General features: G+C 44.0%; 1 protein-coding gene across 9 annotated transcripts in view; it reads left to right on the top strand.

The window, feature by feature from the left end:
• Positions 1-26,966, top strand: part of LOC311621433 (NXPE family member 3-like) — an 82,042-nt gene that overhangs the window by 38,304 nt on the left and 16,772 nt on the right. For 6 of the 9 annotated variants that reach the window (XM_084881461.1, XM_084881467.1, XM_084881466.1 and 3 more), the window contains 2 exons: positions 16,253-16,357; positions 22,258-23,012. In XM_084881461.1, coding sequence (XP_084737587.1) covers positions 16,253-16,357; positions 22,258-23,012 — 860 coding nt within the window. Of the gene's footprint in view, positions 1-11,958; positions 13,926-15,818; positions 15,926-16,252; positions 16,358-21,325; positions 21,428-22,257; positions 23,013-26,966 lie in introns of those variants that run through there. The other 3 variants (XM_084881468.1, XM_084881464.1, XM_084881469.1) reach the window with 3 other exon arrangements.

The following is a 26,966-nucleotide window of genomic DNA, read 5'->3' as shown; positions in this document are numbered from 1 at the left end:
TATATATATATATTTGCAGTATTTTCAAAATTTAATTCTAAATTTTAAATCTAGGCTTTTTCTAATTAGGTATGACATAAAAAAGAAAAAGTGAATATTTTGGATTTTCAGTTTTTATTTTCAAAAAGTATTTATCAGCTGAAACCAGTTTGGTTCAGTGGCTAGAGCATTGGCCTGCAGAGTGAAGGGTCCCAGGTTTGATTCCAGTCAGGGGCATATACTTTAGTTGAGGGCACATCCCCATTGGGGGGGGTGTGTAGGAGGCAGCTGATCAATATTTCTCTCTCATCGATGTTTCTGGCTTTCTGTCCCTCTCTCTTCCACTCTGTAAAAGCTCAATAAAATATATATATATACATATATATATATATATATATATATATATATATATGTATATATATATATATTTTTAAATATTTACCAGAACAAATGGAGAAAATAATTAATATAATTTTATATTTATGAATTTTACATTTTAAAGTAGTATGTTGTAAGGTTATTATAAATTGTCCCCAGTGTTTCCCCCATATGTATTTTAGTATAATTTTCATTAGTTTCATTGTGCTTCACTTTAAAGTATTTTGCAGATGTTGCATTTTTTTATAAATTCAAGTTTAGTGGCAACCCAGCATTGAGCAAGTCTATCAGTACCATTTTTCCAACACCATTTGCTCACTCAGTGTTTTCTCTTTCACATTTTGTAATTCTTGTAATATTTAAAATATTTTCATTATTATTATATACTGGAGGCCCGATGCACAAAGTTCATGAAGAGTGGGCCTTCCTTCCCCCAGCTGCTGGCACCGGCTTCCCTCTGACACCAGGACCCAGGCTTCCCTCTGGCCACTGGCAGGCACCCAGGACCAGGCTTCTCTCAGAGCCCTGGCTTCATCCAGAAGATCGTCTGGAAGGACATCTGGTCTAATTAGCATAATATGCTTTTATTATTATAGACTAGAGGCCCAGTGCATGAATTTTGTGCATGAGAAGGGATCTCCTCAGCCCAGCCTGCACGATTTCCAATCTGAGATTCCTCGGGGATTGGGCCTAAACCAGTAGTCAGACATCCCTCTCACAATCCTGGACTACTGGCTCCTAACTGCTCACCTGCCTGCCTTTCTGATTACCCCTCACTGCCCCTCCCCCCCTGTCAGCCTGGTTACCCACAACTGCCCACCTTCCCTGCCAGCCTGGTCACCTCACGAAGCCTGCTGTTTGGTTGTTTGGTCATTCCTCACTGCCCCCCCTGCCGGCTGGGTCTCCCCATTCAGCCTGCTGCTCAGTAATTTGGTCGCCCCTCACTAATCCCCCCTGCCAGCCTGGCTGCCCCATGCAGCCTGTTCAGTTATCCATTCAGTTGTGACAGTCGCTTAAGCTTTTATATAGATAGACGTTATGGTGATCTGTGATCAGTGATCTCTATTATCCTATATAATAAAAACTTAATATGCTAAGTATCCAGACATTCATTCAGCCAATCAAAGTGTAATATGCTAAGGCAGCTTAACTGCTCGCTATGACATTCACTGACCACCACGGGGAAGACATTCCAACTGGTAGGTTAGCTTGCTGCTGGGGTCCAGCTGATGGGGACTGAGTAAGAGGGGCCAGACATGCTCTGGAGCCCTTCTGCTGGTAACCTCCCACATTGCTCCCTGGCCCTGATCGTGCACTGGTGGGGTTCCTCGGCTGCCCTGCACCCTCTTGAAATCTGGGACCCCTCAGAGGATGTTGGAGAGCCAGTTTTGGCCCAACCCGCAAGCCAGGACCCCATTGGTGCATGAATTCATAAACCGTAACCATATAAGACGGTGAGCTTAATCGATAAATGTTTATATACTTACTCCATTAACTAGCCATTCCCCCATCACTTTATCCTCAGGACTCCCTTTTCCCTGAGACACAATAATATTGAAATTAGGCCAGTTAATAATTCTACAATGGTCACTAAGTATTTAAGTGAAAGGATAACTTATAAATAAAAAGCTATAAATGATTAAGCTTCTCAAAAGTTAAGACAGGCCAAAAGCTGAGCTTCATTGACCAAACAATTAGCCAATTTGTGAATGGGAAGGAGAAGTTTTTGAAAAAAATTAAAAGTGCTACTCCAGTGAGCGCATGAATGGTAAGTAACTGAAACAGCCTTATTGCTGATATGGAGAAAGTCTTAGTGGCCTGAATAGAAGATTCAACCAGTTACAGCCTTCCCTTAAGCCAAAGCGTATCCAGAGCAAGTCCCTATGTCTCTTCAATTCTATGAAGGCTGAGAGAGTTGAGGAAGCTGTAGAAGAAATGTTTGAAGCTAGCAGAAGTTAGTTCATGAGGTTTAAGGAAAGAAGCTGTTTCCATAATATAAAAGTACAAGGTGGCCGAAACCAGTTTGGCTCAGTGGATAGAGCGTCGGCTTGCGGACTGAAAGATCCCAGGTTCGATTCTGGTCAAGGGCATGTACCTTGGTTGCGGGCACATCCCCAGTAGGGGGCATGCAAGAGGCAGCTGATCGATGACTCTCTCATCGATGTTTCTCTATCCCTCTCTCTTCCTCTCTGTAGAAAATCAATAAAAATTTAAATTGAAAAAAAAGTACAAGGTGATGAAATAGCAAGTGCTGAGGTAGAAGCTGCTGCAAGTTATTCAGAAGATCTTGCTAAGATAATTAATGAAGTAGAGTACAACAAAATATATATTTTTAATGTAGATGAAGGTCGTGTTGGAAGTAGATGCTGATTTTCACAGCTAGAGAGAAGTCAATGCCTGGCTTTAGAACTTCCAAGGACAGAACAGCTTTCTTGTTATGGGCTAATGCAGCTGGTGGTGTCAGCCAGTGCTCATTTATCACTCCAAAATCCCCAGGGCCTTTAAGAATTATGCTAAATCTATTCTACCTGTACTCCATAAATGGAACAATAAAGGCTGATGACAGCATATCTGTTTAAAACGATTTACTGAATATTTTAAGACCACTGTTAAGATCTTAGTTTAAATTTTTTTATAAACTTTTTTCTCATATAAATTAGGCAAAGGAGATGAGAGGACCACTTAGTATCACACATCAGCAGCACAAACATGACATCGCTGATTTTCTGTTGATAGCCCCAAACTAAATCATAATATTGGTACACTTATAATTTTTTTTAGTAAAAGTATATTGTTAAGGAATTAACATTTTCATTTCAGTTTTCAGAATATCAAAATCTTTTCTGAGCACCAAATGCTGGGTTGTGAATCCTGGCCACTTTTAATCCACTAAAGACTAGTGGGAATGTATCAGCCAGAGCAGCAAGTACTCTTTGTTTTCTAAACCAGAGTGCCATATCTGTCATCCTGCAGTATAGCCAATGCTGTTGTAAACAGAACTTAAAGTGGTATTAAAAATCCTCCTGTTATGCAAATTTAACTGTTTGTATATCTTACTATAGATTATGTACAAGCAACATTTAAACAAAATTATACTTTTAATTCTAAAAAAAAGACATAGGGTGTCTGAATGAATAAGAAAAGACAACAACCCCAAATCTATGGGACACAGTGAAAGCAATCCTAAAAGGGAAACTCACATATATGTTGTCTACAATTGACCCACCTCAAAACGGAAGACACACACAGACTGAAAGCAAAGAGACGGAAAAATACATTTTATGCAAGCAGAAATGAAAAACATCTGGAGTAGCAATATTTCTATCACATAAAATAGACTAGAACAAACGCTATAATAAGAGACAATGAAGGACATTACATAATTATAAAGGGATCAATCTAACAAGAGGATATAATCCTTAAAAACATTTATGCACCCTACATAGGAGCACCTAAATATATAAAGCAAATCTTGATGGACATAAAGGGAGAGATCAGCAATAATTCAGTCATAGTAGGAGATTTTAATTATCCTTGACATTACTGGATATATCTTCCAGACAGAAAATCAACAAGGAAACAGTGGCCTTAAATGACACATTAGACCAGATGGATTTAATTGATGTTTTTTCAGAGCATTTTACCCCAAAGCAGTAGATATACATTCTTTTCAAGTGGACATGGAATATTTTCTAGGATAGACTACATGTTAGGGCACAAAACAAATCTCAATAAATTTAATAAGGTTGAAATCATATCAAGCATCTTTTGTGACCACAATGGTATGAAACTAGAAATCAGTTACAAGAAAAAACTGAAAACACACAAAGACATGGAGGCTAAATAACAAAGACATGGAGGCTACAAGCAACGAATGAGTTAACAATAAAATCAAGAAAAAAATCAAAGATACCTTGAGACAAATGAAAATGAAAACACAACAACCCCAAATCTATGGGACACAGTGAAAGCAGTCCCAATAGGAAAACTCATAACAATACAGGCTTACACGAGGAAACAAGAAAAATATAATATAAACAATTTTACCTTACACATAAAGGCACTAGAAAAAGAACAACAAACAAAACCCAAAGTGACTAGAAGTAAGACAATAATGAAGATAAGAGTGGAAATAAATAAAATAGAGTCTAAAAATATACAAAAGATCAATGAACCGAGAGCTGGTTCTTTCAAAATGTGAAAAGGATTGATAAACCTAAGCCAGACTCATTGAGAGAGAGAGAGAGAAAGAGAGAGAGAGAGAGAGAGAGAGAGAGAGAGAGAGAGAGGATCCAAATAAATAAAATCAGAAATGAAAGAGAATAACTGACACTACAAAAATACAAAAGATTATGAAAAAATATTATGAACAACTATATGACAGTAAGTTGGATAATCTGAAAGAAATGAATAAACTCCTAGAAATACACAATCTTTCCAAACTGAACCAAGAAGAAACAGAAAATCTGAACAGAACAATTATAATCAACAAAATTAAAACAATAATAATGATAAAAAGCTCCCAACAAGCAAAAGTTTGGACCAGATGGCTTCACAGGTGAATTTTACCAAACACTCATAAGGATTGCCACCTATCCTTCTCAAACTATTCCAAAAAAGTCAGGAGGAGGGAAGACTCCCAAGCTCATTTTACGAGGCCAGCATTATCCTAATTCCAAAACCAGATAAATCACTACAAAGAAAGTAAATGCTGCCCTGCCAGTGTGCTCAGGGGTTTAGTGTTGACCTTTGAATCAGAAGGTCATAGTTCAATTCCTGGTCAGGCATCTGCCCAGGTTTCAGTCTCCATCCCCAGTCTGGGTGTGCAGGAGGCAGCTAATCAGTGATTTTTCTCTCAACATTGATGCTTCTATCTCTCACTCACTTTCTCTTCCTCTCTAAAATAAATTTTAAAAATATTTTTTAAAAGTACATTCTGATGAATATAGATACAAATATCCTCAATAAAATATTAGCAAGCTGAATTCAGCAATATATTAAAAAGACAATACACTGTGATTAAGTGTGATTTATTCCTGGGATGTAAGGTTGGTATAATATCTGTAAATCAATTAACATGATACACCACATAAACAAAGTTTAGGAAAACAATCATATGATCATATCAATAGGTGTAAAAAAATCTAGCACCCATTTATGATAAAACTCTCAGCAAAATGGGAATAGAGGGAACATACCTCAATAATAGAGGCCATATATGATAATCCCCAAGTTAACATCATGTTCAATGGAGAGAAAAACTAAAGGTGTTTCCCTTAAAATCAGGAATAAGACTGGGATGTCCACTTTCACCACCTTTATTCAACATAGTACAGAAAACCTAGCCACAACAATCATGCAAGAAGAAGAAATACAAGGCATCCAAATTGAAAAGGAAAAAGTAAAACTGTCATTATTTGCAGATGACATAATACAGTATATAGAGAACCCTAAAGATTTCACACACACACACAAACTATTAGAACAAATAAATAAATTTAGGAAAGTAACAGGAGACAATATTTTATTAAAATATCATAAAAAGAATGAAATCTTATTATTTGCAACAAGGATAGACCTAGTAAGTATTATGGTAAGTGAAATAAATCAATTAGAGAAAGATAAAAACCCTCTAATTCCACTTATCAGATACCTAGAGTCTAAAGAACAAAATAAATGAACAAACAAAATAGAAACAGACTCATAGATACAAAGAACAGATTGATGGTTGCCAAATGGGAGAGGTCTGGGGATGACAAGATGAAGGGTTTTTATTTTTTTAAAAATATATTTTATTGACTTTTACAGAGAGGAAGGGAGAGGGGCACAGAGTTAGAAACATGGGTAAGCTGCCTCCTGCACACCCTCCACTGGGGATGTTCCCGCAATCAAGGCACATGCCCTTGACCAGAATCTAACCTGGGACCCTTCAGCCCGCAAGCCCACGCTCCATCCACTGAGCCAAACCAGTTAGGCAAGATGAAGGGTTTTATAGGAAATATATCAATAATATTATAATAAATATGTACAGTGCCAGGTAGGTACTGGAAATATTGGGAGGAACATTGTAAAATATAAGATTGTCTAAACACCACACTGAACATCTGAAACTGACACAATTTAAAAAAAAAAAAAAAGGAATAGGACACAAAGAACAGAAAAATAATTAAAACATGACAGGGAAAGTTGAAAGAAAATGGGTTATCAGGAAACTTTTGATCTGTTTGTAGGCTCTGCAACATTTTAGCTAGCTGTATGCTTGTGAAGAGGTCATAACCTTTCTGGGCCTCATATCTTTATCTGTAAAATAAAGAAGTTGAGAAGAAGAAGAAAAAAAAAGGAAATTTGCAAACTAAGAACACATGGCTAAACTGGGGTCATATTGCCTCAACATTACCCAAAACCATAGAGCTACAATGTGATAGAGCTGAGTGGTGGGAGTTTTGTTGTTATTTCCTTATACTCCTCTGTAATTTGAAATTTTCATAAATAGCGTAGATACACACCCCTTTACTTTTTAAAAATTTGATTTGAGAGAGGGAGGAAGGGAGAGAGAGAGAGAGAGAGAGAGAGAGAGAGAGAGAGAGAGAGAGAGAGAGAGATCATTCTGTTGCCTCTTGCACCTTTTGGTGTAGGGGACAGCACTCCAATCCACCGGGCCACACTGGCCAGGGCCTGTAGTGTCCCACGTTTGGGCTCCAGTTTGTAATGAGCTTCTTTTCACGTCCCGTGTGGCTCAGGGTTCAGGTTCAGGGTTCGGGCTGTGGAGGAGGCCGCACACAAATGAAGAGAGTAGAAAATATTAATTTGGAAATATTGGGGGACAGGCCTAACTCAAGGGGAAGGATTTCACCCCCACTCTGGCCTTTCTATCTCTTTTATTAAGACTATGGGATACACCCATAGCCTTTAGGCAGGCAATTCCAATAATAGCCAATCAGCAAGAATTTACATAAAACTACCCTGTTTCCCCAAAAATAAGACAGTGTCTTATATTAATTTTTGCTCCCAAAGGTCTTATTTTCAGGGTATTGTTACAAAGCGAGTCCCCAAGAGATGAACCACCGGAGCCAATTTGATTAAGCATGCTAGAGTTTATTACAGATTCGAATCCGGGCTCAAACCTTGGCTGACACAGCAGCCGGCAAACACCCAGGTGAGAGCCCCATGGAGGGGCAGTCCCTCCTCTTATACCTCTTTTTCCCATCCCATCCCACTGTTGGTCTGTCACTCTCTGATTGGCCCTTCAGGACAAAGAATTGGCCATCTTTAGCTGTTCCTTAGGTGATTTACACAACCTGGCCTGTTTTGCTTCAAACAGAATGTCTGTCCTGACTCCCAACGGGAGTGCAGGATGCTGCGGTGTTTTATGACCCCAATTTTCCAGCCGGATCCGGAGGGAGGTCTGCATGTCCCACCCAAAGGAACTCCAGGCACTGAGTTACGACTGACTTTATTTTTTTAAACTTTTTCCCCCTGGCCTGGTCTGTCTCCAGAGTCCTTATCTCTTGGGCAGACGGGGCCGACTGTCACATTCCCTACTGGTCTTATCGGGGAATCAAATCCTTGATTCCTCCTCCTCCCGGTCCTCCGTATTGAGACTATGATAGTGAGTTTGGAGGACCATGATCTTAAGGTCCTGGACTCTGGATTGTATTAAACTTACCAGAGATCTGAACAAACAAGGACCCACGGTTAGAGCTAGCAATAGAATGAGGAGGGGGCCGGCTAAGGCACTAATAAGAGTTGTTAGCCATGGGGACCACGTAAAGAGGCTTTCATACCAGTTCCCCTGGCTGGCCTTGGCTTCCTCCCTTTCCTTTAATCTTTTTCTTAGTTGGGTGAGGCTCTCCTTTATGACTCCAGAGTGGTTGGTATAAAAACAATAAGCTTCACCCAGGGCTAGGCAAAGTCCTCCCTGCTTGAGAAAAAGTAGGTCTAAACCCCGTCTATTCTGGAGGACAACTTCAGCTAGGGAGCTCAGTGACCCTTCTAGTTTGCTGACTGTACTTCCAAGAGTGCTAAGGTCAGTATCTATCTGTTGGCTCAATTCTTTTTAGTCCTGGTTCCCCTTAACAAGGGCTGATGTTCCCACAGCCGTTGATCCTGCAATTCCAATTCCCAGTAAAAGGGGAGTAAGGACTGGGGCCCTCTTAACTGCTATAGCTGTTATTAAGGTCATTAACCAGGGGGGGCCAGGAAAATAAGTTTTCATACCAATTTCCTTCTTGTCTTCTCCATTCCTCTCTTTCTGCTCTCCCATTTCCTTGCACATGTAGCATTACTTAGCCCCGGACTTTCTCACTGGCTAGCAAAAATGTTCTTACAGTTACTAAAACCTCTAGTACCACAGTTCCCATTAGTACAGTCCTCACTGAAGTCCAATTCCCCTCCTGCAGGCATCAAGTCTCCTCCCAGGCCAGGCTAGGGAACTCACGGGTGAGGCTGCTGGTTGCCAGGATCTAGGTTGTTTTCTGTGCAGGAGCTGGGAGTGGTGTAGCCAGGTCTGGGTGCCGTCTACTTCAACAGCCGTGGGCGTGCTCAGGATAACAGTGTAGCATCCCTTTCAGGTTGGGGTGAGTCCTTGGACAGTGAACTTCTTTACCCACACAGAGTCTCCGGGCTGGAAGGGGTGTACAGGGTCCATGGGGGGCACTGGCAGTGCATCTGGAACAAGCTTATGGGTGGCTCTCTGGATAAATTGCAGAGCCTGTAAGGACTTGAGCAAGGGAATGGTTATGAATTCTAGCTTTCAGTTTCTCCCTGACCCCAGAAAGGATGGAGGGAGGTCTACCATATATGATCGAAAAAAAGGGGGGGACCCATCCCAGTAAGGGGTACCCCTGACCCATAATAGGGCGAAGGGCAGGGGGTTGGTCCAATTTTCACCGGTTTCCAGGACAAATTTAATTAAACTTTATAGAGTTCCGCTCAGGCCTGTCCTAAGGCTTGAGCTATACTTTGAGATACCTTGCTACAAAGGCTGGGCTGTTATCTGATCCTATGACAGTTCGAATCTAGGTATAATCTCCTGGAGTAATTTCTTGACTACTATAATATAAAGGCAGTTTCTGTCCTAGTGGGGTATACTTCAACCTAACCTGAGAAGGTGTCTATAAAAATTAGCATGTACTTGTACCTTAATGCTGGTGGCTTAATCTCTGTGACATCTACCTCCTAATGCTCTCCTGGGGAATTTCTCTGGGGCCCGAATTCCCAGGGGGACCCTCTTAGCATTTACCTTGCTTAGCATTTACCTGTGCACAGACAGTACTTCTAGTGACGCTTTTACCTTACCTAAGCTTCGTAGTATCTGCCTCACAGAAGTTCAGAAGTCTTGGTGACACCTAAGTGGGTAACCTGGTGTAACTGGGCAACTAATGTCTGACCTAGAGCCTCTGGGACCAGCAGTCTATCATCCGGTAGGGCCCACCAACCATCTGGTCCTTTGATGGCTTACTTCTGTTCAGCCAATTCCTCCTCTTGTTTGGTGTAGGTTGGGGTCCGGCAGACTTGTAAAGGCCCTACTGGTCTTTGGGCATCTTCCTTAGCAGTTTGGTCTGTGGCTCTATTTCCTCTGGCTTCAATTGTCTCCCCTTTCTGATGTCCTCTGCAGTGCACTATTGCAACTGCTTTCAGGAGTCAGATGGACTCAAATAAGCTAAAATCTCTGAAGTTGGTAATCCTCTTTCCTGGGGGATGGCACTGTGTCCCCATTGAAGGGCCTGGATTAAGGCCAAAAGTTCAGGAACTGTGTCCAAATGGTGTGGTCTAGGGTGACTACTGCTGCCCCTGTATATCAGATTCCATCCCAAACATAACTGCTCTCATCGTGAACAGTACCTTGTCTGGTGATGATGGCAGGACATCTGTCAGTACTGCGTCTGTTACCTCTATGCAGTCATGAATGGGTTCCTCTGGATCATCTGGAAGCAGGCTGGAAGGGTTGATGGCCAGTGTCTTATGGAACCAGACGCAGGGCTGGTCCAGGAGAAGAGCGTGGCACTGGGTGATATTTGACATCCATCTCTCTGGAGCACCTCAAGAGAGGGCCTCAACGGCATGGGGTGTTGTCAGGGCTAGCTCCTGGCCCAGAGTCTGCTTATCTGCCTCCTTCATCAGCAATGCAATGGTGGTCGCTGCCTAGAGGCACACTGGCCACTCTGCTGCCACAGAGTCTAGTCTCTTAGACAGATAGGCAACAGGTCTCTTCCAGGAACCTAGAGTCTGAGTGAGAACCCCTTTGGCAATGCCCCTTACCTCACTCACATAAAGGCGGAAGGGCTTCGTGACATCTGGCAAGGCTAGCTAGGGCAGGTGCTGAGATGAGAGCCTTCTTTAGCTCCTCAAAGGCCCGTTGTTCTACTTCAGTCCAGTTCAGCGGCTGCGTTCCTCCAGTACGTGTTCTTTCTTAGGTCTACAGTCCTTCTTGATGTCCAAGGAAAACAGTTTGTCTGGTGGCTCCCTGGACTGATATCTTCCTAGAGGTCCCATCGGCTCTGTCAAGTCTGAATAAACTGCCCAGTGCTCACCAGGAAATTAATAGCTTTTCCTCTCACTTGTAAGGTTGCCCTTGGGGGCTTAATTGAAAGGAGCCCTGGTCCTATCAGTCTTCTTCCTCAAGGTTAAAAACCCTTGGAATCTAAGTCTCCCTTTCTTTCAGATGGTCTCTGTCTCTTCTGGCCTCACCTTCTGTCTCTTTCCCTCTCTAATATCTGTCCTTTCCTGTCTCTAGCTCATATCTCTCTCCCTCCCTTTCTCACATACATACTTACACTTATACATTCATATCACTTTCTCTTCCAATCTTTGTTTCTCCTTCTGTCTAAATCCTTCTCTCTCGGACTCCCAGAGTCTCTTTCTTAAGTCTCTGTTTCGTTCTTTCCCTCTCTCCCTGTTTCTCCTTCTCATCACATGTACAACTTTCATAAAAACTTTCACTATTTTACATTAGCTTTTAAACCTTCTTTCTATGTCCTTCAAAAATCTATAACCATACCTCAAATCTTCCATTATTTTAAAATATTTAGAAAAGGCAGAGGGAAGAGGGAGCGGGTCCAGCACTCTGTTCCCAGACCTCCAACAGCTTGAAATTTAAACTGCCACATTCTTTCTATAGATAAAGATCTCAGATTCCAGTAAGACTGAAAAGGGGAACAGGAGAATTTCTAGCTGCGCCTTTAAGCCCCCTAACAGACACGGTGAAAGTGTCCAAGCAGTCACCGGGGTTTTCCTTTTTATTTTTTTGGGGTTTTTTTTTTTTTGGGGGGGGGGTCCCCTTGGGGTACAGGGGGGTCACAGGGGAATTTTCCTCCTCGCCTTACCGCCTCCAGCTACTCATAACAACTCCTGGAGGTGAATGGAGGCAGGGAATGAGCGGGTCCCAGGTGGCGAAGGCGGTGCTTCCACCTGGGCGTTTTCATCAGGCTGTCCACTGCTTGCCTCTTGCTAGCGAAGGTGCCTTGGGGGAACCGGTGATCCCTACACTGCAATCGGACTCCCTGAACTTTCTGACAAGCTCTTACTGATTTTAAAATTATAACTTAAGGGTTGACATATACACAAGGACCTAAGTGGTCCACAAAATATTTTTCCTTTCCTTTAAAGATTTTACAATGTACTGTAATCATTAATCACATTAAACTTAAATGGCCAATTGAAACAAACAGTTCTGAGACCGTTCCTCCAGCACTGATGAAGACTGAGTGGAGGCAGGTGTCTGAAATAAGATTCATTTAGTTTTTGAGCTCGCTGGGCAGACTTGGTGACTTTGCCAGCTCAAGCTTCCTTCTTGTAAATAGTTAATTTTAGACTTCGGTCTCTGCTTTTAACCTTTTTGGACTATAATTGTTACAACCTCATACCTTCAAATTAAAATCTGGGGCTGACTGTGCTACAAATTGGACCACAAGGGCTGCCTGATTTGCCGGGGCTTCAGGATCTATAGGTGTATGTTCTATAGGCCTCACATAGTCGCCCGAGGAAAGCCTCGGGACTCTCATATGGCCCTTGTCTGGTCTCGGTCACCTTAGAGAGATTGGTAGGCATTCGAGCGGCAGCTTTGTTATGGCATTTGTACATAGTACAAATGTTACGAAATTCGGGCTGCCGTTCTCAGAACCTGGCGGTAATGTTCAAGAGCCCCCCTAACGTTGAACTGGGGTTCCAATTAGGGCGGGCCAAGGGAAGACGGTGTCAATCTGGGCTGAATCTGTAACCGGCTCCCCATGGGCAGCAAGAACTTGTTTTCTCCCTTCAGTCTTTATTCTCTCTCCTCTGTAGTAAACAGGGTGTTTAAAAGTTGCTGGCAGTCATCCCGGGTGGGCTGGTGAGTGTAAAGTTATCAGCTCCTGGGGGTTCTGCGAAAAGGGGGGATACTCCACTCTCGTCTGAGATCTCACTGGGGGGTAAGGCCCCTTCCCCTCGCTTGGCGAAGTCGTAGAGACAGTAGCGGCCACATAAGGGGGTGGGCAAGGGAATTTCAGGCCCGACATCAGGTCTTCCTCAGGAGCCTCTAAAACAGGGGGTGCTGAAGGCACCTGACTTGGCTTCTCTCTGCTTGCCTGTGGCCAGGTGAGTAAAATGGACCTGGGAGGTCTCTTTCCCAATTTTCCTTTGTCAGGGAGACAACCACACTCCTTCAGCCATTTGGGGTTATCAAAGAGAACATCAATCCAGATATCAATGTATGGAATTTGGTCCGGATGCCCGGGGCTCCTATAGACTATCCGCCGGACTCCCGTGCAGGGCCCCATGTCTAGGGTCCCTGTTGAAGGCCAATCAACCCCAAATGTCAGCCACTCCAATTCACAGTCTCCGGAGAGTGAAGGCATCTACAGAAACACCATAGCCTTCACCTTGTTTTTAAGTCCGGAAAATTTTTAACCATGCATTCAAGGGGACTTAGGTGACTCTCCTTTGAGTTTCCTTGCCCCATTTCTCTCTTTCTTCCCAATCTATAAACGGTTAGGCAACAAATAAGTCCAAAACAAATCCAAAAGAGGAAAAACGAAAACACTTTTACCAATTCCCACACACTCGATTGCGGCCGCACTCTCTCAACACTCACAACAACACTCATTCAGACCAGAACAACACTCACTCAGACCAGAACCAGGGAGTCCCCAGACTCCAAAACCAGACAGAACCAGGGAGTCCCCAGACTCCAAAACCAGACCTCGGTGGTCGGTGGTCGTCACCACCTCGGTTGTAAACCGGGAGTTCAGCGGAGTCCCGCCTCCCGCGTTCACGACAACAGGGTACGTACCAAACCAGGACAAGAAGCTTCAAGAAACTTAAAAGAGAAACCAGGCCTGACTTACCAGTGCCCAGCAGGCAGATCCGGGCGTGGTCCGGTGTTCCAAAGGACCTGAAATTTCTTAAATTTCTTAGGGGGGCTTACTGAGAAGCCCCCCTGGTGGGATCTCGCTGGGGAGCCTCCAAATGTTACGAAGCGAGTCCCCAAGAGATGAACCACCGGAGCCAATTTGATTAAGCATGCTAGAGTTTATTACAGATTCGAATCCGGGCTCAAACCTTGGCTGACACAGCAGCCGGCAAACACCCAGGTGAGAGCACCATGGAGGGGCAGTCCCTCCTCTTATACCTCTTTTTCCCATCCCATCCCATTGTTGGTCTGTCACTCTCTGATTGGCCCCTCAGGACAAAGAACTGGCCATCTTTAGCTGTTCCTTAGGTGATTTACACAACCTGGCCTGTTTTGCTTCAAACAGAATGTCTGTCCTGACTCCCAACAGGAGTGCAGGATGCTGCGGTGTTTTATGACCCCAATTTTCCAGCCGGATCCGGAGGGAGGTCTGCATGTCCCACCCAAAGGAACTCCAGGCACTGAGTTACGACTGACTTTATTTTTTTAAACTTTTTCCCCCTGGCCTGGTCTGTCTCCAGAGTCCTTATCGTTTGGGCAGACGGGGCCAACTGTCACAGGTATGTCTTATTTTTCCATGAAGAAGAATACGGTACACATTTATTGTTAAATAAAAATAAAGAAAATTTATTACCTGTATAAGATATGGTAGTACCTCAGTTGTCAACACAAACCAGACAAACTGTGAATCCTACAGTATCAAGAATTTACTCATTTATTCAATGACAATCATGTCATCTTCTGGAACATCATCATAACAATCCAATTCCTGAATTTCCTGGTGAATTCCTTGTGACTCCATTTCTTTCAGAATCAGTGGACCAAATCTCTCATGCTTAGCCTGGGGGGGGGGGGGGGCCCTTATTTTCGGGGGGATGCCTTATATTTCACTCAGAAGGAAACCTGTAAGTAGGTCTTATTTTCGGAGGATGTCTTATTTTCGGGGAAACACGGTAGAAGGTGGAAGTTGCTCCAGCTATCTTTGTCTCAACTAGACAGTGGGTGGTTGGCTCTGACCTTTCAGAGCTTCAAGGTTGACCGCCTTCCAGGTTCCTTGTCCACACTCTCTGCTAGTGAGGACAATGGGCAGCTTCCAACAAGGGCCCACACCTATCTTCTGTCGGCATTATTGCTTCTCTCTTCAAAATGAATGTCTGAATTTTTATAATGAGTAAGTTTAAAGAAAAATGTTAAGTAAAAAAAAGTGTAGACAGGATATGGACAAGCCAAAATCATATGAAATTCCTAGTGCATGACTGAAGATTAGGAAATTCTGATAAGGTTTGTACGGTCCCTTTTTACTCCAGCTGATTCAGTCTTAGAGTCTAATTTGAAGCTGAAATAACAATGTTGACCATTGTCGTTGTTTTACTTGTTATTGTTTAAGGTATTACATATATCTCCTCCCCTCCCTCCCTCGTTGACCCCTCCCCGTCCACTCCCACGCCACATTGGTCATTGTTTTGGCATATTTGTATTTCTCTTAGGATTTGATATTGCAGCTCTCTATCTAACCTTATATTATTTCATAGCATGTATTTCAGGGCGGTGGGCATCGACACACTGAAATCCGCTCTGACTCTGGCAGACCTCAGGCACCTCTCCGTCACAGCCTCTGGACTAACCCCTCTGTCCCTCTCAGACAGACAGACGCCCTCTCCTCCCTCACGCTAACGTCCTCCTGTTCTGCAGGGTGGGGAGTCTCTGCACCTGGAGCTAAGAGGCCCCGGAAACCATTTGGTCTGGCCCTGCTAAGGCACTGAGGGCGAGTTAATGAAATGTTTGAGCCAAATAGAGTAGGCTCATTTTCAAGTTGATAATTTCGCATGGGCCCCGAATGATGTTACAAATACCCAAATGGCCGTGGGCAGGAGAAGCACTCCCCCATCCCTGCTTCTGCGGATCTGATGCATCAGCAGAAGAACTACAATGAGCACCAAACGTATTTTATGAAAATGTACAAGCGAATGACCACACCCGTTCTCTCACTGTTTTTTGGGGGGTGGGGTTTGGGGTGGTGAAATATTAACTAAACCAATTATAAAAGAGGTCATCAGTGCAAAGACTCACCTGACACCCCAGAATGGACTCTTACTGGACGCTGCTCACTCTAGGCTGCAATTGTTTCAAAGTCCAGAAAAAGGGACTCTAAATTCTGGGGGAAACCTAGGACTTAGAAAGGTGGGTTTTGAAAGACATGGAGTCTGGAATAGTTGCAGGGGTCTTCAAACTACGGCCTGCGGGCCACATGCGGCCCACAGAGGAGTCTGATCCTGCCCGCCAGGTTTTTTGGGCAGTGAGCGCAGCCGAGGTGTTACAGTAGGAATTAGTAGTTCATATAGTCGGGCCCTCCAGCTCTCTGAGGGACCGTGATCTGGCCCCCACTTTAAAAAGTTTGAGGACCCCTGGATAGTATCAGGCGGAACAGGGACCTCTCTTGGAAAGTTACAAGAAGTAACTCAGTAACTTAACAAGGCCTGTTACATTTTTATTTTATATCCCACCTAGATCCATGGTTCTCACTGGTTACTTCAGAGGAAAGTCTGCACTGCCATGGGTTCATTCGTGGGGCAACGCAAGATTCTGATCCTGGTGTTGGTCTTTCTGGCTTGGGTGAGTACACCCTTTGCCCCACTGCCTCTTGCCCCCGGGCTCATTTGTTCTCTCCTTGTGCAACCTCAAGGTTGAATTGATCGCTGCCTGAAGTCAGGGAGAGGGACCCAGGGAGCTCTCCGTTTCCCTCCCTCTGCCCCAGGGTGACTCCAGCGGCAGCAATTGCAAGGTGAAACCTCACCCTTAGGAGAAGGGCAGCGGTTGGGTGTTGGGGTCTGTTAAGGAGTTAGAAACGCAAACCCAGGAGAGGGTGCTCCAGGGAAGTCCCCATGGAGGGGAAGGGGAGCAGCTCACATTGTTCTTAGCTCTCTGATCCTTCCTGTCACCGGGTATGAGAAAGAGGGAGAAGGCTGTGGTGTACAGCCCTGCGTTTTAAGCACAGAAAATCAGGGATTCAAGAAAGAAAGAAAAAAAAATCCCTGTCCAAAAGGAAAGTGGGCAATTGGCTGGAGTAACCTCTGTGGTGTTTTGGGGAAACTTGGCTGTGACAAGAAGCTAGGAATACCTGGAAGAGAAGGCATTTCCCTGTTTGTCCATAGATCATAACTGGAGTTTGGGGGCTTAATGTAGCTATAGATGCATTTTGTTTGGCCTGTTGCAACTCATGCTTAGAACAATTGGTTATTGAATAGGTCATTGATATTTAAACAGTATGAGATTTCACATAAAAATATGAATTTCTTCTGGTTTCTCTCAAAAGGGGTTCAACCTCAAGACAGCAAGTTCACATATTGGTCTTTATTCTAAAAATATAGAGGGGGTTGGCATGGAGACCCTAATTTCTTACTGTTGACAAAAGACCTGTAGAGAATTTTTCTGAATTTATTTGAGCCAAACTGACAATTGCCAGGAAGCAAAATCTCAGTGGATTGAGAAAAGGCTCCAGAGAATGGCCATTTTATAGCTTACTTTATACCTTAGAATCAAAGGAGGAGGTGTTACATGAAAGGGGGGTAGGATTTACATGAAATTCATTTGTGGTAAATTCGAGAGGTGGAGGAAATCAATGCAGGGAAATCTCTGAATTTGAATTCAGAATAAAACAGAGCTCAACTGGCATAGCTCAGTGGTTGAGCATCAACCTATGAACCAGGTCACAGTTCAATTCTTGGTCAGGGCATATGCCCAGGTTGTGGGCTCGATTTCCAGAAGCAGTTGTGCGGGACTCAACCAATTAATGATTCTCTCTCATTGATGTTTTTATCTCTCTCTCCCTCCCCCGCCCTCTGTGAAATCAATAAAAAATATTTTTTAAAAGAATGAAATGGAGAGACACATACTTCTTCTAAATTGGTGGGTACAGAGTGGTTACCTGGCCATGGCATACTCAGCCCCAGCGTGCCTATGTGCGGCGCCAGCTCAGCCAGGCTCAGTGACCCTGAGTCGGAGCGGCTGAAAGGCTTAGAAAAGACAGACAAGATAATGAAAGCTGGGTCTCGGTGGGACGCTGCTCCCTCATGGAGAGACAGCGCCACGGACTACGTACAAGCCGGATCTTGATAGCAGATGCCACGAGACATAGTAAGGGCGTGGTCAAGATGTTGACAACATTCTGGTGGGTTTCGACCCTACGCAATTACATGCACCTGATCAAGCTTTGTTTCCTTGCAGCCTATATCACTTAGGCACGTGGGGCCACATGTTTGGACCACATAGGTTCAAGCTTACGACCACAGCTGTTGGCTATAATTGTGCTGGGAGGGCTCTGCCCTGCAAGCTGGCACTTACATGCGGCCACGAGCGGACTGCGCCCTCTCCTCAGTCCAAGTCTTGAGCCTGTCCAAACACTGTGCCATGTTAACAATTAACCCTTCCAGCATGTAGACGTTGCATTCGGGGAACAAGGTAGCAATGAGGGGTGCTGCTCAGTGGTTGAGCATTGATCCGTGAACCAGAAGTCACGGTTGGATCCCCATTCAGGGCACATGCCTAGGTTGCAGGAGGCAACCTAACAATGATTCTCTCTCATCATCGATGTTTCTTGTGAGGTTCTCGGGGCAGGGAACAAAGAGAGAGTCCAGGCGGGTCAAAAGGGTTTGCCCGGAGAAGTCGCAAGGGGCGGGAGCTGAGGCACTCTTTTTATACAGGTGTCAGTGAGGACGTGAGCTGAGGGCGGGTGGAATTTCAGCCTCGGGCAGGGATTCCAGGAATGGAGCCAATATCTGCGCCACCGTCTGCCTGGGGCACTGGTCCGTCACAGGTTCTAGGAAGGGACCAGCGCTTGTGTCACCATCTGACTGGTGAACTAGTCTGTTATCTGGGTCACCATCGGTTGCATGCATCAGCTTCTGGAATTCCTCTGACCTAACATGTCTATCACTCTCTTCCTTTCTCTGAAATTAATGAAAACACACACAAATATTTTAAAACAACAACTAAACAACAGTGAGAGATTCTGTGGCCTCAGTAGTATGAGGTTGTACTCTGAGAGTCTGGAAAAAGGGGGTTGCTTACACATTCAAAGGGTATGTTATTTTAAAATTTCCCCCCCCCGCCCCCCGTTAATCCTCACCGAAGGATATATTTCCATTGGTTTTATTTTTATTGTTTATTTATTTATTTTACAAATCAAACTTTTTCTTTTTCTTTTTTTGTTTTTGTTTAAATTTCTTTATTGATCAAGGTATCACATATTTGTCCTCATTCCCCCATTGCCATCCCACATCCCTCCCCACGCATGCCCCCACCCCCCTGTTGTCCTTGACCACTGGTTAGGCTCATATGTATGCTCACAAGTCCTTGGTTGATCTCTCCCCTTTATCCCCACCCTCCCCTACCTTCCCTCTGAGGTCCGACAGTCTGATCTATGCCTCCTTGTCTCCGGGTCTGTTCTTGTTCATCAGTCTATGTCATTCATCATTTCCCCTAGATGAGTGAGCCAAACTTCTATTATGAGGAACTGGCTGTACAATATCTAAAAAGAAAGTTAAGGTGAGGGAAGCAGATGACTGCCTCCTTCCACTGTGTGTGTGTGTGTGTGTGTGTGTGTAGAGAGAGAGAGAGAATCTTGGGAAGAGAAGATTGGCAGTTGTGTGACAGCATCAAGGGGCAGGCTGAGGGGAGCCAGATCCAGGGGGCTGGGAGCCATTAGCCTTTGGAGTCCCTGGAGCTGGAGGAGGGCTATCTCCAGCTTCCTGTTTTCCCCCACAGAGGGCACTGCCCCCAAGTGGGGAAGGGGCTGAGGATTGGGGAGGGACCGGGGAAGGGTGGGAGGTGGGGCCTCCTTTGCCATCCCCTGTTGGGGGAAGAGAGACCACTATGTACTTCTGGACACTGCCGGGGCCGGAGGGGGCAGTGCTGGGGGGTGCAGCTGTGGCAGTGGAGACCAGCTTGACAATGGGCTGCACACTGGGGACCGTGGTAGTGACAGGAGACGTGGTGGTGGGGCCTGAGCCAGGGGCTGAGGTGCTGAGGGACAGGACCTGGGGGAAGAACGGAAAGTCAGTGTCTGTTATCTTGCATCCTCACTACTCCCCAGACCTGGGGGAATACCTCACTTGCTCCTAACCACTCGCCTGCCTAGCTGCATGATTGCCCCTAACCACTCTGGCTGCCAGCCTGATTCCCCCCTAACCACTCTCCTGCCGGCCTGATTGACACCTAACTGCTCCCCTGCCAGCTTGATTACCTCCAACTTCCCTCCCGTGCATGCCTGTTCCCCCCCAACTGCCTTCCTTTGCCAGCCATCTTGTGATGACATGGGAGTGGCCATCTTGTGGCAGTCATTTTGTGATGTCATGGGGGCAGCCATCTTGTGTTGACATGGGGGTGGCCATCTTGTGATGACGTGGGGCCAGCCATCTCGCGATGTGAGGGTATGAGGGTCAATTTGCATATTACCTCTTTATTATATAGGATATTTTTCTTTCTTTTCTTTCTTTTTTTAAAATATATTTTATTGATTTTTTTTAGAGAGGAAGGGAGAGGGATAGAGAGGTAGAAACATCGATGAGAGAGAAACATCGACCAGCTGCCTCTTGCACACCTACTGGGGATGTGCCCGCAACCAATGTATATGCCCTTGACTGGAATCGAATCTGGGACCTTTCAGTCTGCAGATCGACTCTCTATCCACTAAGCCAAACTGGTTTCGGCCTATATAGGATATTTTTCACATGCCAAAGAATATATGTAATGTGCATATGACATAGGAATAACAAAACAGCTAATAATTATTTTCATGTAACCTCCCCCAACTAATAATTCTTTTCGTGTTGAACTGATGCTTTTGGTCTTTCTCAAATATGTTCAAATTTGCCATAACAGAACCTTTGGCCACTTTGCAGGTCAGTTCAAATTTTCAGAACCCTTTGTGTGCTGGCAAAATCTGCAAGCAACAGGAGGCAAAACAGTCTCTGCTGCTGGGAATATGAGACGTGTTCCCTGGCACGTTTCTGCCCTTTGTTAAGATGTACAAGAAGCTGAAACCGGTTTGGCTCAGCGGTAGAGCATCGGTCTGCGGACTGAAAGGTCCCAGGTTCGATTCCGGTCAGGGGCATGTACATTGGTTGCGGGCACATCCCTGGTAGGGGGTGTGCAGGAGGCAGCTGGTCGATGTTTCTCTCTCATGGACATTTCTAGCTCTCTATCTCCCTTCCTCTCTGTAAAAAAATCAATAAAAGATATATATATATATATATATATATATATATATGTATGTATATAAAACCAACCAGATACAATTTTTTAAAAAAATGTACAAGAAGCCATTCTGACTTGTGATCTGCCAACTTAGTGCTGCCCTGATGTTCTCCCAGCCCAGGATGTGGGTCTGTACACAGGCCCCATCAGGACCAGACACCTTACCAGGTAATACTTTCCTCCGAGACCAGTGAGGGCTAAGCATCCCAAGAAACCACATAATACTGGATCTGAGCCCAGATTCTATGATGTTGAATCCTGCTTCTCTCCAGCCCGGAGGGGAGCCAATCTTGTGAGTGTTTTCTCCTCCAGCAATCAAAACAGAGATTTCAGCCTCAAATACGCCCTCCACATGCTGCCGTGGACTTTGAGATGTGTCACTGGGTTGCTTCTTCTCTGAATCACACTGCTCGAATAGAAGGGCTATGGGTGGGTATAAATAAGTATCTGATAGGTCAGGCACCGAGGCCCACTCTTCTATCTCCCACGCAAAATAAGGCCTCCCTCTGCTGCTCTTCCTGGTCTGCATTTGTGGCTTTGTGTTTCTGAAATGTGGCACCAGAGAGCTCTGGGCCCCTGGAGGAGAGTCTCTGTCGTAGCAAACACCGTGTCTTCCTAGAAAAGAATCTGCCATAGATCAGTTCTTGTTCCAGCCATCACCTCTGTCTCTGACTTTCTACAGCTTCTTCCTTTTCCAATAGTTTCTGTGGTCCAATTGCTGCTTTTGTCCACTGAGCCCAATTAGGGAGGGAGCTCCCTAAGAGACAGTCTAACCTCCTGCTTGTTTAACCCTCAACAGCACCAAGTAAATGGACTTGCCCACCTCCAATTCTCTCTTGGAAATCTAGTTTGGAGATGGGGGCGGGGAAGGAAGGTGTGAGAGAGAGGAAATAGGGAGAAAAAAGAGGGCACTTAACCAGAATGTCAGGTTCTGGGAGGTAAGAGATATGACAATTAGATGTAGGCCTGCACGTACCTCTGTGCATGTTGCATGGGGATGAGGGTGGAAGTGGAGGGAATAAGGCTGAGATAAGGGATACAGTTGAGATCCGTAGACATAACTTCATCTTCACAGGAAGTGCTCCTTTTAAGTGTCTTGACAGTGACTCAGACACCAGGCCAGTGAATGACAGACAGCTTGGTGCAGGCAGGATAGGACCCTGGCAGAGGGGACTGGTGTTGGTAAGTGGGAATCTCCTTCCTAAAAGAAGGTGAAGAAAACATAAACCATTGATAGATTCTCTTTTCTCTACCCACAGATCTTCTACTTCAAGTTGCCCTGGCCTGACAGCACCACCCCTCGTCCCCCGGCACCTTGCTGTGCCTCGAAATCTGCCCCCAAGCCCACAGAATCGCCCTCCGTCTTGGAGTCTGTCTCCCAGGAGTTTGGCAACCTGACCCACCTTTTGTACTGGCCTTCAAGCCCAGAAGAAGAAAAGGACCTATTGGCCTCCACCAGCCCCAAGAACTCCACCTACCACCTGAGGGGTCCCACGCAGGCCAGCTATGTCCTGGGGGGCTACCTGGAGGCCATCCTTGTTGCCAGAGACCATCGGGGCAGGCCCAAGTCCCATGGCGGGGATCTGTTTCGAGCACAGCTGCTGGGTCCTGACTTGAAGGCAGGGGTCCCCGGGGATGTCCAGGATCTGGAGAATGGCACATACCTGCTGTCCTTCCCCCTTCTGTGGGCTGGGCAGGCCCAGGTGCAAGTGCGGCTGATCCACTCCAGCGAGGCCGTTGGGGTTCTGCGAAGAATCTGGAGAGAGAAAAGAGCCACTGTTGATTTTAGAGGGTATTTCCGCGGGCCCACGGGAAATGAAGAGACTGTGGTTTGCAATGTCGACCCTCTGTCCATTGGAACAAGAGGGCCTACCTGCCGGTACAGAAATGTGGACTCGGGTGAACTCTGGTTCTGTGCTCAGCCCTCTACCCTGCCCTGCAACTCTTTAGTTGGGCACTCAAGTGGGAGTTACCTGAATGTGACCACTCTGCATGATGAGGCCCTGCTGGCACGGTAAGAAAACATGAGCAGGGAAGCTTGTTCCAACCCCTAAGCCACATCCTTCTTTCTAAATATCGTCCCTGTGACACAATGACCCTCCCCAGTTTATCACTCATTTATTTATACTCTCATCCAACAGGTGCTTATTGAGCATCTATTACCTGACAGACATTTCTAAACAAATATGTACTGATCAGGCTATCCATTTAAGGAAGGTTACAACTGATCTGGGGTTTAAAGAAAAAAAAATAGGAATTCTCCAGAAAGGTAAGAGATAAGATGTTCAAGACAGAGCAAATAACCTCAGGGCAAACGTGTCTTGAGTGCCTCATTTACTTATTCAAATTCCTGCCTGCCCTTAGATGTTCATCTAAAAATAAATGAATACATTAAAATTCCTTGTTTAGTTAGATCTTCAATTATTTAAAAATCTATTTTTCAAAATCATTGAAGATGGGGTTTTTTTGTTCAGAATTTTTAGTGGTTCTCAGTGAAAGGGTTGGTATGACTACTTGGTTCTGCCATATTATCAGAAAAATGAATCTTCATTCTATTTCATTTGTTCCTGCTAGTATCTTTGATATTTGTTCTCTTTATTTATTTCATGATGTATTTCTTTTATATATACATAGAATTATATTTATTAATATGAAAAGATATTCCTATCAAGACACCACTGGCCAGTAATAACCAGCAGAGACAGTATGCCTACTGAAAGTGTAGAGCTTTAGGCAAGCAGCCCTGTGTTAAGCAGAAAACTGGGGCAGGCCTGCAGGAGCAGGCAGCAGCCTCTAGCAAAGTGGGATGGAATCTGGTGAAGGAGTAATTGTGAGAGCGCCCAATGGGAACAGCCTCTTCTGTAAGCATATGTGGAATACCTCATTATAGTTCCTTATTTCTTTTTTTCTAATTTCATGATTTAGAACAATTCACCAACCTATCAATCTTCCTTATATGAGATGAAAATAGTTAAGGCTATAAATTTCTTTCAGAGTACAGCTTTAGCCTATATTCTTTAAATTTTTGTATATGAATCGCTTCTTGGCCTTTTGGCTAAGATCAAGTGTAAATTTTTGTATATGGAAACTTCATTTTTATATATTTTCATATGGCTTGTAATTTACACAGTGATTTTTCTCTTTAATTCATGAATTATTTAGGAATTATGTTTAGTTTCTGAATATAAGGTAGGGAGGTAGCTATCTTCATTTCTTTTCTTAATTTATTTGCATTATGACTAGAAATAAGGTTTCTTTTTATTTTTTATTTTTTAAATAATCTTTATTGTTCAGATTATTACAATTGTTCCTCTCTCCCCTCCCCCCGCCATAGCTGCCCTCCACCCAGTTCCCACCCCTCCCTCTGCCCTTACCCCCCTCACTGTCCTCATCTGAGACACCCTTATGAGGCAAGACTTGCTTCAGTGAGGCTTTGGTGCTCACTGAGTATACCCCCTGAGTGTGTCCCTTATGGATCTGAGGAGCTGTAATCTAGATGGTCCCCTCTGACCCTTGGGTACACTGGCTCTTGGATTTCCAATGAGGTGCTAATTTAGCCTCTGCCTGAGGCCACCCAGCAGGAGCTATGGAGAGATCTGCAGATTCCTCTTCTTTGTTTGGGTTTTGGAGGTGCCCAGATGAGGCCCAGCTGTGAAGCAATGCAAGCTGCTGTGGGGCCTTGGGCCTTCTTTTGGATGTTCTGGGTCTCACTGACTCAGCTGCAGTTTATTAGGTAAGTTTAGAATTCAAAGGACGGGGCCATTCATATGCAAAAGCCTCTGTGCACAGCTTGGATGGGGCAGAGTCTCAGGGCAGAGCAAACAGCAATGGCTTCCCGTCAGCTCTGCCCTAAGAGGCCCCCAGGTCTCAGTGTCCTTGGTAATTGCTGCAAGCAACTCTGAGAGAAAATCACCCTCGAGTTCCCCCCACTGCCAGACAGTCCAGTTTCTCCCCGTATGAGTCTGGGTCCCCAGAGTCTCACCCAGAACTGGAGTTCAGGAGCTTGTGTCTCCCTCCAGATTGAAAAGGCAACCACATACTCAGTTGCCAGCTCTCTGCACATCTTCGTACCTCTGCCTTCTGCAGCTCCTCTGAGTCTTGGTGTGCTTTTCTCTTTCCTTCTAGTAGTAGAATTTCCACTTAGCCAGCCTTCCTGTGGTTCTGAATGAAGTTCTTTTTGTCTTTTATAGTTGTAGTTTTGAAGTTGTTGTAAGAGGCAGCAAATTCAGGTGTTTACCTATGCCACCATCTTGGTTTCTCCCTCTAGAAATAAGGTTTCTGATATTAATTCTTTGAAATTTTATCTGTGACCCAGTAAATTACCAAGTTTTGTTTGTAGTCTATATTTTCTTAAAAAATAGTTTGTATTCTCGCCCAGCCAGTGTTGCTCAGTGATTGAGCATCAACTTATGAACCAGAAGGTTGCAATTCAATTCCTGGCCAGGGCACACGTCTAGTTGTGGGAGGCAGGAGGTGGCCGATCAATGATTCTCTCCCATCATTGATGTTACTATCTCTCTCTCTCCTTTTTCCTTCCTCTCTAAAATCAATACTAATATATTTTTTAAAATAAATAAAATAACTTGTATTCTCTATTTCTTCAGAATGGAATTCTGAACCTATTTGATTTAGATTGTTAACATTTTTATTCCAAACATGTATATCTTCACTAATTTTTCTATCTGCTCAATCTATTAGCTTAGACATAAATCATCATACTATGTTTGTAGATTTGACTATTTCTCTTTGTGATTCAGGCTGTTTTCAATTTATACTTTTCAAGGTTACGGTGTTAAGTATATTCAGCTTTGTGATTGTCTTATGCTAATGGTAAATTATTAATGTTACTTCCTGGCTTTTTGTCTTAAGATCTAATTTTGGCACTATGAATATTATAACAATGCTCATTTGTTTAGTGTTTTCATGGTATATATTTTTTTCTTCTCTTTATATTTCAATATTTTGTGTGAAATAATTTCATGTCTCTTGACATGAAATGTGGCATTTGTTTAGGCACAGTTAAATAAATCATAAAATAGACTAAATCCATGAAGATAACTAACTTTACCTAAACATAATAGTATTCAAACCAATGGAGAATATGTTGAATAGTAAATAAACATAAAATAATATAATTCTATCTGAACTCTAGAGTATATGCATAAAAATCAATGTTAGGAACATTTAAGATCTAATTCAAACCTGGCAAAGCATTAAGAACCTGTAGAGCGGGATGTTGGGTACACCAAAAAGTAAATTTTAAAATGTGCATAGGAGGTAGGAAAAGAAGGCAGATGGGTGGTTTAAGAAGTTGTCCTATGAAGAAAAGGAACATGACAGAGTTGCAGCGATAGGAAGAGGTGATGGAAGAGGCAGTTTATTCAATGGAGCAGATGTGATTATGTTTACATTCTGAGAGAAAAGAGGTAGCACAATCTAAAAGATGCAGAAGGAGGTAGCATTAGGATACAGTGTCACGTCTCCTGAGTAGAGAGGGCAGGAAGTGAGGATGGGTGCAGAGGTTGACATGTTTCCTGATAAAGAAGTGAATGTTAAGAAAGCCCCTGTTGATTAGGAGGTGCTTCCCGGGCCTGGGAAGTGAAGGAAGAAGGATGAGGTAAGAAAGATGTCTCTCCCAATCTCAAGTGTCCTGCAATGGGAGCACAGTGGAAACAAAAAGATTGCCCAACAGTATTTCCAGCCTCACTGGAACTGTCGTCCATCAGTTCTAAAGACAGCAGTTCACACATTCAAATATTTATTCTTATTTAATAGCTATTTATTTCATCATTGCCTCCTCAGCAACTCACATTCCTATTGTCCGAGTTTTTGTTTTGATGAAATTTTTAAAACATTTAATCTGCTTTATTGCAGTATAATTTATACACAATGAAATAGTCTTGTTTGAAATGTGCAGGTTAATAAGATGTTTTGTTGTTTTTTTTGTTTTTAATCCTCAACCAGGGAT

Source organism: Pipistrellus hanaki, assembly GCF_964339955.1.
Source record: "Pipistrellus hanaki genome assembly, chromosome: 4".
Lineage (NCBI taxonomy): Eukaryota > Metazoa > Chordata > Mammalia > Chiroptera > Vespertilionidae > Pipistrellus > Pipistrellus hanaki.
The sequence above is the reverse complement of the archived record's forward strand: the minus strand, read 5'-3'. Positions and strand labels throughout refer to the sequence as shown.